This window comes from Harpia harpyja, chromosome 2 (genome assembly GCF_026419915.1).
Source record: "Harpia harpyja isolate bHarHar1 chromosome 2, bHarHar1 primary haplotype, whole genome shotgun sequence".
Classification (NCBI taxonomy): Eukaryota; Metazoa; Chordata; class Aves; order Accipitriformes; family Accipitridae; genus Harpia; species Harpia harpyja.
Genome location: NC_068941.1, coordinates 2,172,977 through 2,190,919, shown reverse-complemented (window position 1 = coordinate 2,190,919; position 17,943 = coordinate 2,172,977). Strand labels below are relative to the sequence as shown.

General features: G+C 46.3%; 1 protein-coding gene across 14 annotated transcripts in view; it reads left to right on the top strand.

Annotated features, from left to right (window-relative positions):
- The window catches only part of SLC4A4 (solute carrier family 4 member 4), a 234,423-nt gene that overhangs the window by 132,971 nt on the left and 83,509 nt on the right, over positions 1 to 17,943 (top strand). For all 14 annotated transcript variants that reach the window (XM_052812182.1, XM_052812142.1, XM_052812162.1 and 11 more), the window contains 2 exons: positions 9,964 to 10,099; positions 15,874 to 16,034. In XM_052812182.1, the coding sequence (XP_052668142.1) occupies positions 9,964 to 10,099; positions 15,874 to 16,034 (297 nt within the window). The remainder of the gene's footprint in view (positions 1 to 9,963; positions 10,100 to 15,873; positions 16,035 to 17,943) is intronic.

Below are 17,943 nucleotides of genomic sequence, written 5' to 3'. Positions count from 1 at the left end.
CCTTACTCCTGCTGATATTCAAGGCGAAGTGGCCTCCTAAGCTCCGAATGGATTTAGGCTACCGAATTCACACATTAATGCTTATAGTGTGGAGGCACGCATTGCTCAGAACAGGCAACCCATATCGCTCATCTCCGTCACGTGGAGAAAGGGAGTGCCTTCCACATCCCCCGCCAGCTCTAGTGAGGACCAGTTCTAGTTATAGCAGTAACAGACGCCTCTTCATGCTTCTTTTTATCTTCATTTTCCCTCTGCCCACCGCCGCAGTGCCCCTTTGCTGTATTTTGTTCAACCCAAGCAGGAGAGCAGTATTCACGGCTGCTCAAAATGACGCCTGGTAACGGAACGCTGCCTTTGATGGTTTTACGCTCGGCAGTGAAAAGAAGGTCGCGTTATGGATGCTGAAGAAGTATTTGTCAGCCTTGAAAATGAGATTCACCTGGACAGGGGCTTCTCTTGGTAGGTGTTCTGCCAGGTTTGCGGTGCCCAGCTTCGGTCGCTGACCCCCGGCACTTCATCCCGCCACTTAAAAGCCCGTGCCAAGTGAAACCCAGCACACGGATGCAACCCAGCCATCGATACCCATTTCGTAAATAATGGTCCTGCGTGCAAGGCAATGGAAAAATCAGACCTCATTTATTTAGCTCTCCCTCCTTCCTCTCCCCCAGCGGTAATTTGTGCTTTTGAGCCTCGTGGCTGATGGGAGCCTGTGGCATCTCTCCCCTACGTGGTGTTTGAAGCGGGGCAGGTGATCGCGAAGAAATAACAACCTGCAGAACCCTCTCGGTGCGTGTATTTTGCTCTCGTACACCCGTTGGTCCCCTGCAACGACTGTAAGGACTGGTAATGGGCTTTTCTCTCAGTGCCTGAAGTGGACGAAGTATTTGGCAACATTTAAAACAGAGGGGGCAGAATGAAAAGAGTTGAAAGCAAAAAGCGTTGGATGCCGGAGACATTCGGTACTCCTTGAAATACTGCCTGGCAACAGAGACGGGCTCCATTTCAGCCGGAGACACTGGCTGAAAAGCGCGTGGGACAAAGGGCTCGGCACGCACTGAAGCTGCCGGAATAAACCATGAAAATCCTCGCACGCTTGCGCTTGGCTTCCTTCCTCTGCGGTTCGGTTCTCTTCTGTCGAGCCCTCGCCGGAGAAGAGTTCTAGAAGTGCTGAAGTGGACAGGGCTGGTGTGGAGATTGATTGAACGGGACAAATAGGCAATGATGAAACCCTGCTTGTGAGAAGAGCTTAATAGGCATAAAATTGTTTATTCCACCCGGAGGGCTGGTTTTAAAGCACACAGAGGGAAGGGAAGTTTCTTCTTGTCGCTGCATGGAAGCTTAAATTTAGAAAAAGAGCCCACAGTTGTTATAGCTGTGTCCTTAAAACTGTCACCGTACTCTCATCATTGCCTAAAAAAGGGGACACAGGTAAATGATCAGCGGTAAACTGAATTAATGGTTTGGCAGGAGGGCTTGTAGCTGATGGAAGGAAACGACAACACTTATTCAGGGACTGCAATACATCAAAACAGCTTTACAGTTGTCTTTGAAGGAGCCACGTTACAGTCTTGGAAAAGAAAATGGTATCTTTTTTTGCTCACCAGAGGAACAGGAATCTTCTCTTGTGCTAGTTTATGTTGAGCAGTTGCTTTGTGCCCACGTTGGGCTGTTGATGCCGGTGGAAGTACAGGGAGAGTTGTGCATGATCACTAATGTGATCAAGATGTTTAAGATGCTGGAATAGGACCTCAGCAGGATTCCAGAGAGGTAAACAACACGCATCTCTGCAAGAGACTGTGAAAGCCATACTGCTTTAAAAAGGAAAACAGAGAAAAGCTAAAGAAAAAGAAAACCACTGAGAATTAGGGAGCAATTTTTGAACTTTGTTATATGGCAGCCACTGTGGTGCTAAATGGTTTAACTGGAGACTCGTCTGTTATTCAGGTCCAAAGGAGGTGTGATGCCAGACAGCATCCCATATCTGTGTGACAGTGGGAAATGTTACAAAGCCCAGAAGAAAGCCAGGCTTTCTCTAGATGCTGTTTTTTCTTTATTAAAGTCTTTTTGGCAACTGCTTAGTAATAGCTCCTTAAAAATGTGCTGCTGTAGCAGTTTCACACAACTTGCAGTAAGATGGCTGACCTCCAGGACTAGTCAAAAAATACTGTTGATAACCAGATTTTGTAATGAATTGCTTGTTACGTAGTTCATATCGTGCCAGGGCATATAAAAGGCTATGGTACAGAAGCACGGGCTAGTTGTTTGGTAAAAATAGGTGTCAGAGGCATCACTGCCTTTGATGTAATTAAAAATGGTACTCAGTGAATCTAGAAAATTTTTAAAAAGTGATGAAGAGAAATGTCCTGTTTTTCTAGCAGTTTGGAAGCTAGCCGCTGCTGATTAGCATCTAGCTACAGCATACCCACGGAGAATTGCGTGGTCCACGTACACCCGATTCTGCACCCTCGAAATCAGCGGAGCCTTGCACTGATTTGAGCAGGCAGAGACTCGCGTTGTTAATATATTAAATATTCTGGCTCAACTTGCTAATCGTGTATCTGTGGGAGGCTATCAATAATGCATTTCATTTGGAATATGCAGCTGCCTCTGCTCCTGTCGTGTTATGTAGATAGTATTGTTACTGTCTGCAGCTGAAAAAAAGAGGCAATTTTTGAAGATGGTTATTGACAGCCTCTCTCGAGTGCAGCAATGTTGGGAAGAGTTCATAATTAGACTTGAGGTGTAGCGTGCAACGGTCTCTCTATTATAACCGTGTGGCTGGAATTAGCAGTCTTTCTTCTTTTTTAGGCAGTGCCTTTTATGTTAAGGCTGACTGACTGTTTCATTAGACGATGCTGGTTTTGTTTAAAAGGTTGCCAGACCGATTGTCCACATAGCACACCTTGTCCACATGAGCTGTCTGCTATAGACGAGTTGGTCTGAGACATTGTTGGAAGAAGGGTCTTTTTTCTGTTCCTGTATCTCCAAGGAATGTTTCAGTAAAATATCTGTAGACAAAACTTTTGTAGGTGATCTCAACAGCACTGAAGACAAAGCGAGCTGAGAATGCTCAGCAAATCGTTACGTAAAAGCTGCCATTCTTCTGGTGCTTGAGAGAATATGTTATTAGTAAGCATTTGTCTAATACTGAAGATTTTTTGCAGATCAAAGGCTTAATATATGCCACATGCTGCAGAGGAGCTTACAGTAGAACGTGTACAATCATGCAGTACAATAGTCCAGCAAAAAAATGGATTATTCAAGAGGCAGTCAGTGCTATTCATTATGTGCTGGAAAGGGTCACGATCAAGGGGTGGGGGATATTTGCTTCAAGATGGATCAAGCAGCTTGAATAGCATTCTCTGCTTTTGCACCCCATAGTCGTGAAAGAAATGGCCCAGGATGAGATCTGGGTAGCGCGGTGCGTGTTCCCTGCAGGCTGCCAAGCCCTGCCTGCGGACAAGTCTAATCTGCCTTACGGCCAGCCAGCACCGAGCGCAGGGTCAAAAAGTAACCGTTTTTCTCTCTAAGAAGAGAAACAAAATAGGAAAAAAAGAAACCCTCAGGTGTGCTTAAGAGTGGTTAGCCGGAGAGTTGATTGTCCAGAGGTGGGTTCTGCGAGACCCTGGGAAAGGCCCCATGTGAGGTCACTGAGCAACCTTTTCGGGTGCAAGCATCTCTGTGAAGCAGATGTCACGCGTAAATCTTCGTGCAGTTGACTTCTTCAGTGACGGTGAAGGATGCTTTCACTTGATAGAGCACTTGGGGAAATCAGGAAATCAGTTCTCACCTGGGTTGTTCTGCAGAAATCGGTATTACCTAATTTGATCGTTATCTCTTCTGTAATGGGAATAACAGTTCTTACCTATAAAGGTGCAAGAATAGCGTGGAGAGGCTGTGCACCGTGCCCTAACGGGAGCAGTGCTCCAGAAATGCTGAACAGTATTGCTTGTAAACTGAGAGCGCATCCTTTGCCTTACCCTGTGGCCTTGGCTTGGTGTGTCAGATGCCGTACATGAACCGGTGAAGATGTCCAAGACGATGATTTTTAGTGACTCCTGGTTTTAGGTGTCACTCAGTTTGGGTTAGTCTTTCAAGGAAGCTGGTAAAACTGTGAGCCATAAAAGTCTTCCCTGCTTGCTTTTAGATGGTGCTTTTAAGTCTCGTCTCGCATTCTCGCTCAGCTCTTACCCTGGTCTTGATCAAGAAGCTTTCCTCCGCAGTTTTTGCGAAACTGAGTAACTGAACTAGCTCTTGCCTATATTAATCAAGCCGGGTAGATGCAGAGCAAGAATCTCGCTGCCAAATCAAGATAGCGTGAATTTTCTGGTCTTATCAGCGATGTGTAATCAGCGCTGGCCCAGGTTACTGCTGCTTCTGATGACATCCCTGTTGTGAAAGGGGATCAACGGGAGATAGTAAGTGTCCACAGTCTGCCCTGCAGCTGGAAGTTGTACGAAGGGAGAATCAAAATTCAAGTGAGCTGCAATTTTTTTTTCTAGTCTTCTGTCCTTCGGAGCAGTTTTGCACTGTCTGTAGTCTGCAGAGTTCTGTGCTTGTGTTTCACCGTTTGTGATCTGCGAGCCCTGAAGCCTAGATGGAGAAGGGGTTGTTGCTATCACGGGAATTAGAAGAGTGAAACTGCCTGGTTTGCTGCTCTCATTGGTAATGCTGGCTGGAGCATGGGGTTTTGTCATCAGTTATCCTTAGCAGAAACTTACCCTACATAGGGCCTTGAATTACATCTAAAAACGCTCGAAATCTGCGGCTTGTCTATGCAAGAAGGGTCAGGAAAATGGATGGTGATTGATCAAAGGTATAAATCTTAAGGGAGATGATTAAACTGCATAAGGTCTTGTATTGACATTAACACACAATTAAAATTGCTTTGGGTAATGGATTAATTTTGGAAGTGAAGTCAGCTAAACTGGAAAGAGAATGACTTCAAATCTGATAAAAGTGCCTGCACAGGTGTTTCACTTAACGAGCTCGCTCTGACTTCAGATGGATTTGAACCGAGTTTTGGCTAAGTGAGGGCAACCCCGGAAATTAATGGGAGTATAATCATGTCCTATTTTAATAAGCGTATTTGGAAAGCACGTTTGACAAATAGCCTTCCTTGATAATGTTACCGCTGGCTTTGAGGAAGGATTTACACCACGTCTCTTGGGGATTTTTGTAGCTGCCGATGTACTTCCAAGTAACGGAGAACTTCACGTTCGATGGTCTCTTTGGCCTTGAATGGAGGAAACGGTTGACTGAGGTGCAGGTCCCAAGGGTATTTAGAAGTGTCATTGGTAAGAGCAAGCTGAAAAAACAGGAGGAAAACGGTGTCGGTCGATTGGAGAAGAGGCTGTTTTACCTGTACGCCAACACAAATGAGTCGTCGTCGTCGTCCCATCCCGAGGCAGCATCGTACACCGGGAGAGCCGGGCTGTAACCATCTTCCACCCACGACAAGCGAGGCACTCGTGACTTGGCACTGAAGCAGGAGGTGACTTTAGGATACTCGCCGATACCACGAAGCCCCCCGGCGTTTCCGTGCGTGGCAGGGAGCACCGCAGGCACCGCGCCTGCTCTTCCATCGCGCCGGGCAGCGAGGGAGGGCTCCCCACCGGAGCCGGCGATGGCAGGAGTGGGACCGATGTCGGGCCAGGAAGTTCAGCCGCGGCTGATTTGAGGTTGTCGTGCTAGAATGTGTCTCTCTCTATTTCTGAGCTCCCTGAGATTTCTCTCTGTTGATGGAGATTGATTTTGCCTTTGGGAACCCGAGGGTATAAATTGTACTCGTAATTGGCCTGAACTGAACTCGGAGAAACTGCTGATGTGTTCATTCGGTTCTGCAAGTGATGTATTTTATAAGCCGCCTCATGGACCGCTTGTGACTGAACACAAGAACAGGAGAGGGAAGAGGGGGAGGTAAGAGGTGTCGCTTACGGATGGCAATTCCTCTGATTAAATGTTCCATTGGAGCATTTTACCATCTGCAATTAATACCTTAATTCCTCTCCCATTCAGGAGAAAATATAATCCTAGCCATCTAAATCCATGGATTAGCATTTTATCTGCTACATATGTCTGTCGATCATCAGGTTGTTTCTTGAATGAGACAGCAAGGAAAATAACATTAAAAAGGCTTGGCAGCAGTGGCAGCCGACCCTGTCGTGAATGGTGCTGGTTCCAGCAGCTCCTAAACTGGACGGGTTAGGTAGAGGCGAAGGTGATGGTCAAGGCTGGGGCAGGCTGGCGGGGTTGGTGCTCAAAGGTCGGGCAGGGGGAGGTCTGCAGAGTTCAGCCCCCAGGTTAATTGCTCTCCGGTTCTTAAGCCTGATACTCGGCTGTCCGCCCCGCGCTGAGCACACACTGTTCGCTCCGGAGATTAAGATGAAAATATGTTCTCCTTGCTAAAGAGAGCACATAAACAACCCATAAACGGCCCATTAACCTAGAAAATCGCAATAAAGAACATGTGGTAAAGCAAGCCATAGGAGACCTGTGACCCAGCAAATTCCTTAATTGGATTTTGAACCTTATCATCTGTGCTAAATGCAGCTAATAGGAAATTAGCAAAAAACAAAAGAAAGAAGAAAAGAAAGAAGGGGTGACGTGTGATGCACATCCAGGTTTGGTGGGAGCATTTCTGTAATTCCTCTCGTGATGCAGTTCAGCGAGCAAAATGTTGTGGGTGGTTGTGGAGTTACCGTGTTATGGGATCGAGTATCAGGGTAACACTTCCCTGTAATAAAACCACGTCAAAATGACTGAAAAGAGATAATTTTCCCATCGGCTGCAACCGATGCCTTCAGCAGCTCTAGAAGCTCTACAGTCACTTCTCTCACAGGCTCCCCCATGCAGCAACCGCTTGCTGTGCTCCACGTTGCGTTTTGAAGCGATAGGATGTAAATTGATTTTATTGCTTTTCTAGCTGTGCTATTTAAATTCTGTTCAGAATATAAAGGGGTATTGACAGCCATTAGCGCAGATTGAGAGGGAAGGTGATGGAACGCGCACGTTGCGGGTACTCTGCCAGCAGGTCTTGCTCTTCATCTGGAGGATGACAGCAGAGTTCAGACACCATCAGCCACGACCTGTAGTCGTCCAGCTTAAGTTCCCCAGGCCCTTTCCACCGCTGTGAAACCACCAAACGGCTGGAGAGCGGCAATGGCTTGACGGTGGTGGTCTTCAGCAAAATTCAAACCAGTTAAGGGAAGATGAGGAAGCGGCTCATGGACGTCTGCGGGCTCACGCAATAAGCTGGTTTGTGTTCTTTTGGCCAGGCATCATCTTTTAATTCGCTGTATTTAAAGGCCTTAGCTGAATCTTTGGCCTCTATTTGAATAGGTATTTTTTCCTATGTACACCTAGTGAGAGATCTCTGCCCTGAAGCATGGGTGAGAAATTGAACCCTGTGTCCTGATGCTCGGGTGGATTGGTTTCAGCACAAGCTTCTGGCACCAGTGGTTGATTGGGGCTGACTGTGTAAAGATGAGCTCAAGTGTTACGCCTAATTGCATTTTTAGAATAGGATAATGTTAATTATTTATACTAATGGTTGTTTCAAATGTCTTTTAGATGCAGATTTTTAGTCCAAATTGCTTTTATAATTGCAAGGACAATTTTCATGCGCAAAGTTACGTGTTTGCAGATACATTTTGGAACTGTTCTGTGAAGTGCATCTGTTTCATCCGAGTCAAATAATCAAATACTCATTATGCACCTCACAGATTCTGAGAAGTATATCTGAGAAGAAAGATAAATTCTGTCGAAACTAGTGGTTATATAAAAGTGCTTATTACCAAGAGGGTTAATGTGTATTTTTCTATAACTAAATGTCTGTAAATTCAGCTCAGCAATATTTTTCCCTCCTGTTAGGAGAGTATCAAAGGAAAGCTTTTGTTTTGGTGGGAGGCGATGGATTTTCTCAAAGGAAGGACCGATGGGAAACGCAAAAGCCTTTGCGTAGCCAGTCTGGGAATTTTACTGAAGGATGCGGGACGTGTGGCTTACGTGATGTAGCGGCCGAGGCACAGACCAGTTGGCCTGTGTCGGAAGGCTGCTGAAGCACAGGTTCTGAGACAGCCGTGGTTAAGGTAACTGTGATTTCGGAACGGCACCCTTGAAATGATGAGCTTGGGAAAGGAGCGGTGAGACGCTACCTAGCTGGCAGGTAGGGAGGGTGGACTGTTACGAAGGGACGGTCAGGGCTTCTATAGATTTTCTTAATGGGATTGCGTTTCTGTGATGAAAGGCAACGCTGCTGAGGACTTCGTGAAAGGAGAAAGGAGGAGCGTGTAAACGTCCCTGCTCCCGCTGAAGCGAGAGAAAGAAATCACTTTCCAGCCCGTTTAGCAGGACGTGCAGGGCTCCGAAGACCCCTTCAGAGGTTGCCTTGCCTGGTGCTGGGTGGGGATGTTAAAGAAGGGACACGTGGCTCCTCTGTAAACATTCAAAGCCAAAAGAGTGGTAGGTGCTAGGGTGCCCAACAGGCTGTATTCTCGATACCGTCCTGGCCTGAGCGCTGCAGGGTTTTCCAGACGCGTGGCTCGCTGCGCTCTTATCCCTCCTGCCTGAGTTGCAGAGCCGGCGCGGGGCAATGTGCTTGGATGCCCAGGGAATTGCAAGGGCGTTTATGACTGCGAATGTATACTTTCGATAGAAAAGAAATCCAGTTTATATTATGAAAGCGTCATCACCCTAACTGATGAAGAAATTAATTTGCCTCAACTTTTTCTGAGTAATTTAAGAAGGAAGCTATGAACGGTTCATTAAAAAAAAGAGGTGGGGGAGGGGAGGAAAGGGCATGTCTCCTACTGGTTCCTTTTTTCACGTGACAAATTGAGACTTTGTTTACCCTGGAAAAATCAATGGTGATTGGACACCTGGTGTAATTAATTATTTTGCAACAGACAGACAGCTGATCTTTTGAAAAGAAAGGAGTTTTTAGCAGAACCGTTCAAAGTTCATAGTCTGCTGTTTAACTCTAATGCTAATAAACATTCAGCAGAAGGGATGTCTGTCTTAAAATTTCACACGGTCACACCTTCGTTTTAGGGTGATATGATCGGGGAAAAACTGTAGATCCCAAGAAGTCCTCCAGCAAGGTGACTCTTGTGGCATGAGCTCCAGTTGCCTTTGGGAGATGCCCTTAGGTCTTGGGATGTGGACAGCGATGTTCTCGGGTTTTAATTTTGAATTGCGTCTGTTTCTCGATCGGGAAGGGGTTGCTGCCAGTTTTTCTTGAGCTAATAATGCAAATGAACTTTGCTTGCACTATCAAGAGAGCATGTGTTGAACGTAGTTTCTTTTACCTAAGTGGGCAGTCTTTCCCCAATGTTTTTTTTCAGTGCATTGGTGCCTGACTAAATGCATGGGGTCGCATTCTTCATGTATAGATGAGAGAATCTTTCTGTTAAATATTCCTGTGTTTCCCAGCAGTAGGTCTGGGGAGGTTACAGCCTGCCTTGCAGGCCAATGGGAGCCCCAGCCTTGGTGGCAGGGAGGGGAAAGCCAGCCATGGGATGCTGTCACAGCAAGCCCCAAAATAGTTTGGCTGAAACCGGTTTTACGTCATATAAAAAAGGGGGCGAAGGATCTCAGCTGATCAGAGTACGAAAGGTCCTTGGGCACGCACCATAGAGCATATTGGTTTTGAGCTTGATAGCGCTTTTTTTACAAGGGCTGCAAATTGCTGTAACATAGTTAAGGACTGTAGGAAGAGGCAAGTTTTCCTGAACTTTACTCCCAGCTTGAACTTTCAAGAAGTTAAGTGAGAGGCAAGGAAGGGGAGAGAGGGAGATAGACGTACCCTCGCTCACGCCCCTCCGTCCGCAGCGACTAGGATGTCAAATGGAAAAGACAGCCTGGAGAAACAGCTGAATGGCTTTGGGGAGAAGGGGAAGGAGAGGAGCCGCACGTCCCTGGTCATCTCTCAGGCCGTTAACCGCAGTATTTTCACCTCTGCAGTCTCCCCCGCTGCTGAACGCATCCGCTTCATCCTCGGAGAGGAAGATGACAGCCCGGCACCCCCGCAGCTCTTCACAGAGCTGGATGAGCTTCTGGCCGTCGATGGACAAGAGATGGAGTGGAAGGAGACTGCGAGGTGAGTTGGTTCTCCTTTACCCCCAAAGGGAAGGGCGGCTGCACTGGACCCCCGTGGGAAATCCCTTTTTAACGTTCAATTGGGGTAGTATCTGTGCTACAGGATCGCTCAGGGAATCCACAGAAAGGAGCCTGTATAGTTCAAATTACCTTTCTTTGATAAATGAGAGAATTTGAGGATTTGTTTAAGTATTCCTTTAAAACAAAAACTAGAAAGAAACAGAGTGCCAGATTTATTTGAATGGTTTGCCTATGGAGAGCCAACAGACGTGTGGGCATATCAGTGCTTTGCAAAGAATGACAGTGTCTTGGCCAGAGTTGTCAGAAATCGGTGCCTGAATAAAGCTTCTGCAGGTTTGTCAAAACTACTTCGATTCTGATGCCCAAAAGTAGCTTTGAGCCTGACCCCACTGCACACCACAAGTTGGGAAGTTTTGGCTGTGTCCCTCTCCTAGCGAGTTACTGATGAAATTCGATTTAAATAGGCAAAAAAACCTAAAGGTTTTTTGTTTTGAGGAAATTATTCAAGGTGTGTGTTAAATGCTGGATTGGGTTGCCCTCTTTGAGTTTCTTGGTTAGGTTCTCTGCCTGTTTCTTTGATGCTGCTGTTGGTTTGGTCAAAAAACCGTGCCAAAACCGTGGTCAAAAAACCATGCCAAGAAACTGGCACGTTTTTTTGATCTGGTTGACAAAAGTTACATATAGTTTATTTCTGAACACCACCAAAAGAGCCATTGGATTGGACTCGTGATCTAAAGGCTGCTGTTTAGCCTCTGGCCTTATAAAGTTTTAATTTTTTTTTTATACAGTAAAAATATTTTTCTTGGGTTTGCCTTGAAAGGTAAACCCCTAATTGCAGTCTGGTTGCTGTGAGGGCCTGAAACGTCCCACTAGAAAGAGGTGCTCACCCAGCCGGAGAGCAGTCCGGGGCTCTACCTTCCCTATTCCCAATCCCCCTTGCTTAACTTGGGGCTTTTCGTTTTCCTTTATTGTGGCTGGGCTAAGCTCTTTCCCCACCTTCTAGTCTTAAAGGGCACCTACTGTGCTCATAGTTAGCCCGTGTTGTTTGGTTACCTTAATCTTCTTTACCTGCGATTTAATGAACTGCTCCACCACCTACCCCTTTACCCCCTTATCTTTCTTTATTTTTACTTCTTGGTCACTTGGAGAGCCTGTTTAAAGACTTTTCACCTTTTACCCTTTAACTTCTTACTTTGTTGGTCATCCTTTTCTCCCTTTATTGCTTTTCTTCCCTCTTATCGTTGGTTCAGTACTTGCATTTTGTCATCTCTACCGCCCACCTCTGCTTTTTACAGCAAATTATGCTTTCCTCTGTCCAGGCATAGGTCTTTGGGCAGGGGTTTTAATGACAATTTGTTAAAGCTTTTTCACGATTCAGACCTTAGTGTGGTTATTTCTAATCGAGCAGTCTCTTCAGCCTCTCCTTCATAGTATGAATATCGTGAAGCTCTGTTTTCCTTAAGTCCACAAAAGTCAGCCATCAGAAGAAAGACGCCCTGTGTCCTGCGTGACAGATCACAAAGCACTGCTATTTCTTGAGGGATGTTTGTCAGGAGCCTTCCGCTCTTACGCTCAAGGGACCTTACTGTGGGATATGCCTGCAGAAAAAAAGGGAGGCTGTCTTCTTCTCTGGCAAATGATTTCTGGTTTTATGTGTTTTCACACATCTTTGGTAGAAGTGCTAGGTGGAGCTGTATATATGATTCTCTCTCTTTAAGGATACATGTATATGTTACATGCCTTAAGCACCCTGTTGAGGCACCGTGTAATTCCTACATGTGGCCCGACCTCCTGACTCGCGTGCTATTTTGTTGATAGCGATCTCGCAATTGTTCAGGATTTTTCGGTATCTTCCTGAAATGACTTAATCTTGCACGACAAAACCTGCTGTAAGCTATGGAGCGGCTCCTACCGCGGGACAGACCAGCTGGGGCTGGCCAGCTCTGTGCTTCGGCGGGCAGAGGAGCTGCCAGCTCTGCAGCCCGCTGCAGCTCTTTGGTCTAAGACTTGAAAGAGCACGGAAGCTGTCAGGCAAGTGTTTGTGTTAAAAGGGTTTAGCAAATAATACCGTCCCTTCCAGAGCCGTTCTGGTCAATAGAAAAATAACGGGTACATGTCACGGAAAATTTCTGGCAGGAACCTTAAAGCTACCGATTAAAAGATGTTTCCAGAAGAGGACCTTTCGTTGCCCATCCTGGTTCTTGATTCATGTGAGTTCAGCCGTCTGCGTTGCAACCCCGGTGTAAATGGGCTATAGTTGTCCCCCTGTCCATGGTGACGTTTCTGACGGTAGGTAAGGTCAGCCCGTGACCAGGGCTTGAGGATGTCATACTCCTTTGCGCGGTCCTGTTGCCTGCTAGCACGTCACGGTGTTGGGCCGTTTTGGAAAACGTCCTTAGCGTACGCCGGGTTTCACAGCAAAGCCCTGTAAATGCATTAGAAATAGAGCAGTAAAAGGGAAGGTTTATTGCTGTTAAAAGGTAACCTCAAGATTTGGGTCACTGGGTGCTCCTTGTTCATTTTGTTGGCGCTCGTAATGGATTTACGTGGTGGTGCGGATGGACAAGTTCTTGCACTAAGCTGTGAATGTTTGCATTTCAGCGGTAGTTACAGGATACGGAGCAAACTAGGAGGAGGAAAAGACCTGAAGCGGCTGGAGGCCACCAGTCTGTTTTGAGGCTCAGTACAGTACATTTGGGGACCGAGATGTGTCCGGCACAGTGTGGGGATTGTCATTCTACAAGGCAGGGAGATGGTGGAAAGGTCATGGGATTACAGAGGAAAGGAATGAAAGGACTGTGGGATGGTGGATAGGTTTTTTATTTAATCTTCTATTAGGGTCTTTTTTTATTATATAAGCTCTGTCAGGCAGTACCTTTATATCCTTCACCCTTTTACACATTGTAATATTAACACGCCTTTTACGCAGTCCTTTCTGAAGCTCTAAAACCCCCAAAAAGATGGCTCCTGCATCTTGGTTAGCAGAGATACTAGCCGTCTTCACAGTATGCGTACACTGACTATACCGTCGGCTCCCAGACGCGCGTTTGAAGCGCAGGGTGTAATTCTGGAGGCAACCAAGTGTGCTGGTGGCAGATATTTCTCATAAGTGTCAGCCCTTGGGAGCCACGATGCTGACAGTTACCTGAATTCAGAAGTCCCCGGTGCCAGGAGAGCCTCGCCGGAGCCGTCAGCGTAGTTTCCAGGGCCCAAGAGGCATAACAGAACGTGGGTGTTATATGTCATACCTTGCTGCTTCTCTAATGTGGTCACAGGAATGTTTACTAGCTATTGCAAGTGAAGTACAGCTGGCAGACAGGAGGAATATGCAGATGTCACGAACAGAGCGGAATGGAGATGAGGAAGGTAATTTGATTGTTTGTTTTCTCAACTAACAGCGGAGATAATCTTTTGCCCTGAAACAGTACGTTGCAGCTAGGCTGCAGACAGCATTGCTTTCAACACTCGGGAAGCTCTGTTGAGAGCTGTACAATTCTATATTCACGCGATAGGAAGCATTAACCCTGCGGCTGTCTCTTTTGCACTCTCCACTCGCCTCCACCCTGAAAGTCCGGCAATTTTTTCCTGTGTTCGGCAGCTGCCCATGCAACTTTCTAGTTGTGAGCAAGCCGTCCTGCAGAAGCAGGTTTTGTAAAAAAAAAATACCAACATAAAGAACAAGGCATTTGTTAAATGTATGGAAAGCCACGTGGCTAGCTTTGCTTAACTGACTACTAACGTTGGTTTGCGTAGGAGCTGGTGTGCACCAGGGCTTCGGAGGGGACTTAAGAACCAAGTGTCTAAAGCTGCTTCGGGGTGTTTGGAAGGCAGCTCGCTGACAACGAATTCCCATTGAAACGGAGGGGTATGACCCCTCCCTAGGAAAAGAGTTATTTCAGGGACCGCGCTGAATAGAGCAGGTGATAGTTCAGACAGGTTTGCAAGTTAATATTTGTTTTATTGTATTTGTATTGTGGATTGTAGTGAGAAAAGTAAACAGATAGCAAATATTGATAGCTGTGAATAATACGCTTTCACTGAAAAGACAAACGCTTTGTAATTTGCAGCCTTTATGCTGTTGCAGGGTAAACTGCATCTCAGTCACACGTAACATATAGCCTTTGAAATTCACAGCTTTGCAGCTGCCCGTGTCCCGTAGGTGTCCTAAGAAGTACCTAGATTTTGTGAACTAAACCTTGTTAATTTGAGATCAAATTCAGTCTTTTAGCTTGAGTTAAAAAGCAGCTTTAAAAGAAAAAAGTCTCAAGAGGAGATTATTGCAATTGAAAAGCATAATTGATTAATCCTCAAGTAATACATTTTTCAGGATTAAATATAATTTCACTTGGTGTTAGTAATATTCTTTTGAACCAATTTATGAGCTTCCTTACCTTTACGTGTGTGTTTTTTGTCTTAATAATCCCCTTATATTAGTCACTGGAATTTTCATTTTCCACCTACATCAAAATAGCGTCTCAAGACAGGACTAAAAAGCACTTCTGCTTTGCCATTAGACGTTCTTAAAACACCTTCCTTTTCCTGCACTCCGAGCTTCTACCAAAGCCCTCGCCGGGTGCTGCAATAAAGGAAAAACAGCCTGTGGCGTTTTTTTTTCCTTTTCCTGGCGCAGCGAAGGTACGAGCCGGGTGAAATCTCCTCCGGCCCCGCAGAAGGAGCCGTTCGCTCCGTCCCGGGCTGCCCACCCGTGCAGAGCCCTGGCTGGGGGCTGCGGAGCCAAGGGCAGGGTCCAGCCTGGAGGTGGAGGTGGGCTGCAGCCCACCGCTTGGGGGGGGGAGACCTGCTCGCCTGCTGTTGGGACGTGGGTTTAGGCTGTAAAGAGTATTTTGGACAGAACGGGTTTTAACCTTTGCTCTAATCTTCAACTAGAGATGAGCTTTTGGGGTTTTTTTCCAGACCTACTTTGTTGAATCATTAAACAACGGCTAGAGAGCGGAGGGAGAGAGCGAGCTGCTGAATTTGTGTCTTTTCTTTTGGTGCCTCACTTGTTCTGCTAAGAACGTCTTCCGATTTGGTTGGGATGCGCTCCTCTCCTCTGCTCTTTGCCTCATGCCAGCCTGTGGGCACGGGGCAGGGTTATTCGGTGCTGCTGAGTTTTGGCAGTGGCTGAAGTTTTCGGGTTTTATTGGCTGGATTTGAATACTCGAATACAAGTCAACTTATTTCCAGAAATGCTGATTTTATCCGCCCCCCCCCCCCCCCGCCCCCTCCTTTTTGTGGAGCTGTGGTGCTCAGCCCTTCTCACTTGAGATTATTTCAGGGTGAATGTAGTTACCTGACTTTCTCTCCGTTGGGTCTGGCGAAGCGGCGGTCGAGCTGTTGTAGTTGGTTTGATGCGGCGTCGGGTTAGGGACTTGGTGGGCAAACTGGGGAGGGGATGGCCAGGTCTCGGCTGAGTCGCTGAAGCTGCCTCCGTACTCTTGGCCCGGAGCAAACACCAGCTAAGGGCCTTAGTTTCAGTCTTGGTGAAAGCTATCAAAGATAACATGTTTTACCTCACGTTTGCAATAGCTTACAAGCAGGCAGAGCATTATCGCCGCTCAGCTGACACGTCCCAATTCATTAAGCCTTTGCAACTTGCTCACGGATTCACGGCCTCGGAGACGTGTGGGAAAACGCGTGCGCTTGAACTTGTCGGTGTGCCGCGACGCTTCAGCTGCCTCGCTTCTTTCAGAGGCGGGTGTCCGCAAGGAGCCGACGGCTTTAACACAGTCTCGTTGCTCTGCCCTCTCGTAGGTGGATCAAGTTTGAGGAGAAGGTAGAACAAGGTGGGGAGCGATGGAGCAAACCTCACGTGGCCACCTTGTCCCTGCACAGCTTGTTTGAGTTAAGGACGTGTATAGAGAAAGGCTCGATAATGCTGGATATGGAGGCTTCTTCTCTCCCGCAGGTGGTGGGTAAGTAAAGCTGCCTCAGCTCTTCCCTACAAATTTTTATTAACCCTGATCGTGGTTTCGCCGGTGGTTTTAATGAAGAAGCACTGCTTTTTCAGTAAACGAGGAAAATAAAGAAATAATCCTCCAAGGAATAACAGGGAAGACTAGAAAGTACATGCAGAAGGGTAACAGATAAAGGAAAGGAGTTCTTCTCAATTCAGGAAGAAGAGCGAAAGAACTGACTTCAGGGATAATCAGTGCTTACCCTGAACTGTTTTTTGGTGATCATATAGAACCATTTGGATCCTGAAGTACATCTCCTCAGTTATATCCTAAGATATCGCTACGTGTGTGTGAAAGGAATAGCATACACTCACTTCATTTATGTTCACTCCCAGAAACGTAGCATGTAAAAGGCCAGCTCTCTCGGGACAGCGATACCCGGCAAGTACCTCTTTGGGCAGAACGACTGCAGTTTTTGGCCCGCGCGGTCGGACCGCAGGCTGCTTTCGGATGAGGTCCCGGGGTGGGCTACCGAAAGCAGGTGAGGCTCTGCTCAGGACGGGCTGCTCCCCTCCGGCAAAGGAGAGGGAAGAGCAGCCACAGTACCGGCTGATGCTTCGCTCTGCTGAACAGGACGGCGATGGTTTTTGCAGTCAAAATAGCTGTGGCCGGGGATGACACTCCGTGACATTGCTGAGAGCTGTACCGTGTTCCCGATGACGTGTGAGAAGGCTTACAAAAATAAATTTTTGAAGTGAGCCATTCAGCGGAGGTACATTGAGCCAAAACACTGAGTTTAGAAGCCATTATGTGAAGAGGTGTAGAAGAGCAAAATGAAATAAAAGCCCCACAGAACTCAGTGCTTTGAATTATAATCTCAGGAAGCAGGCTCAAAATTGTCCTGGCATGAAATGATCAAATATCAGGTGTTGCACTAGTTGGTAAGACTTGGAATTACAAAAGTTGCCTCTGATGTTATCTGCAGAGTTTTGAGCTGTTTTGTAGGTGCTTATGGTGGCATTTATCCTCCTTTATTTTAGTGTCTGTGCATCCAAATGCACAGCTTTGCAAAGTTTAAAAAAACACCACCGAAAGCATCTGAGGTTTTATGCTGAAGCTGAACGTGCTTCGGAAGATAGCCACTGATGTCAGTGGTCCGCAACTTTAACCCTCAGACATTAAATTTCTTTTTGAAGTTGCTTCAAGATGTCACCTTCAATATCCTTCTTCAACACCCAAATTAAATCAGATTCCTGGGAGATTAAATTATGAATCAGTGGCTGCTCTTGCTGTACCACTGTCCTGAGTGGGGTATTTTTGCTGGTCTGTGTCCTTAATCAGATAGATAGGGATGTCCAAGAAGCCTGCAGACGTGGTTTCCAGAATTATTTAATCGTGATCACTTGGTTGGTGTCTAGCAGTGACACACAGGAAAGGAAAACTCGGGGAGCTCTCTTTGTTGATTTGTGTTATATCAGAAACATGGAAAGGAAGAAATACTTGCCAGATGGAGAAGGATAAACTTGATGAGGACAGCCATGTTGTTCTGAAGGAAGTATTCCAAAAATCATTAACAAAAAATAGGAACAACAAAAGCTTACTTTACAAAAAAAAAAACCTTTTGCCAAACATTTTGTGTAACCATACCTACATGCATATATATATATATAATCAGCCCTTTCTGAGTTTGGGTGGAGGAACTAGGCTTTTTGTCCTAGTAATCTGAAGAGGCATTAATTTTTTGGGCAGCATACAGAGGATGACTTTCCGACTCACTGAGTTAGCAAATGTGATGCATGTTCTGCCTCCCCTTTCCCATAACTCTTATTATTAGCACAAATAAAAGTTACCGGTAGACAAATAAGAGCTGCCACTTTCCCTTGGGGGACAGCACGTTAACTGAAGTAATCAAGGGAACAACTTAATG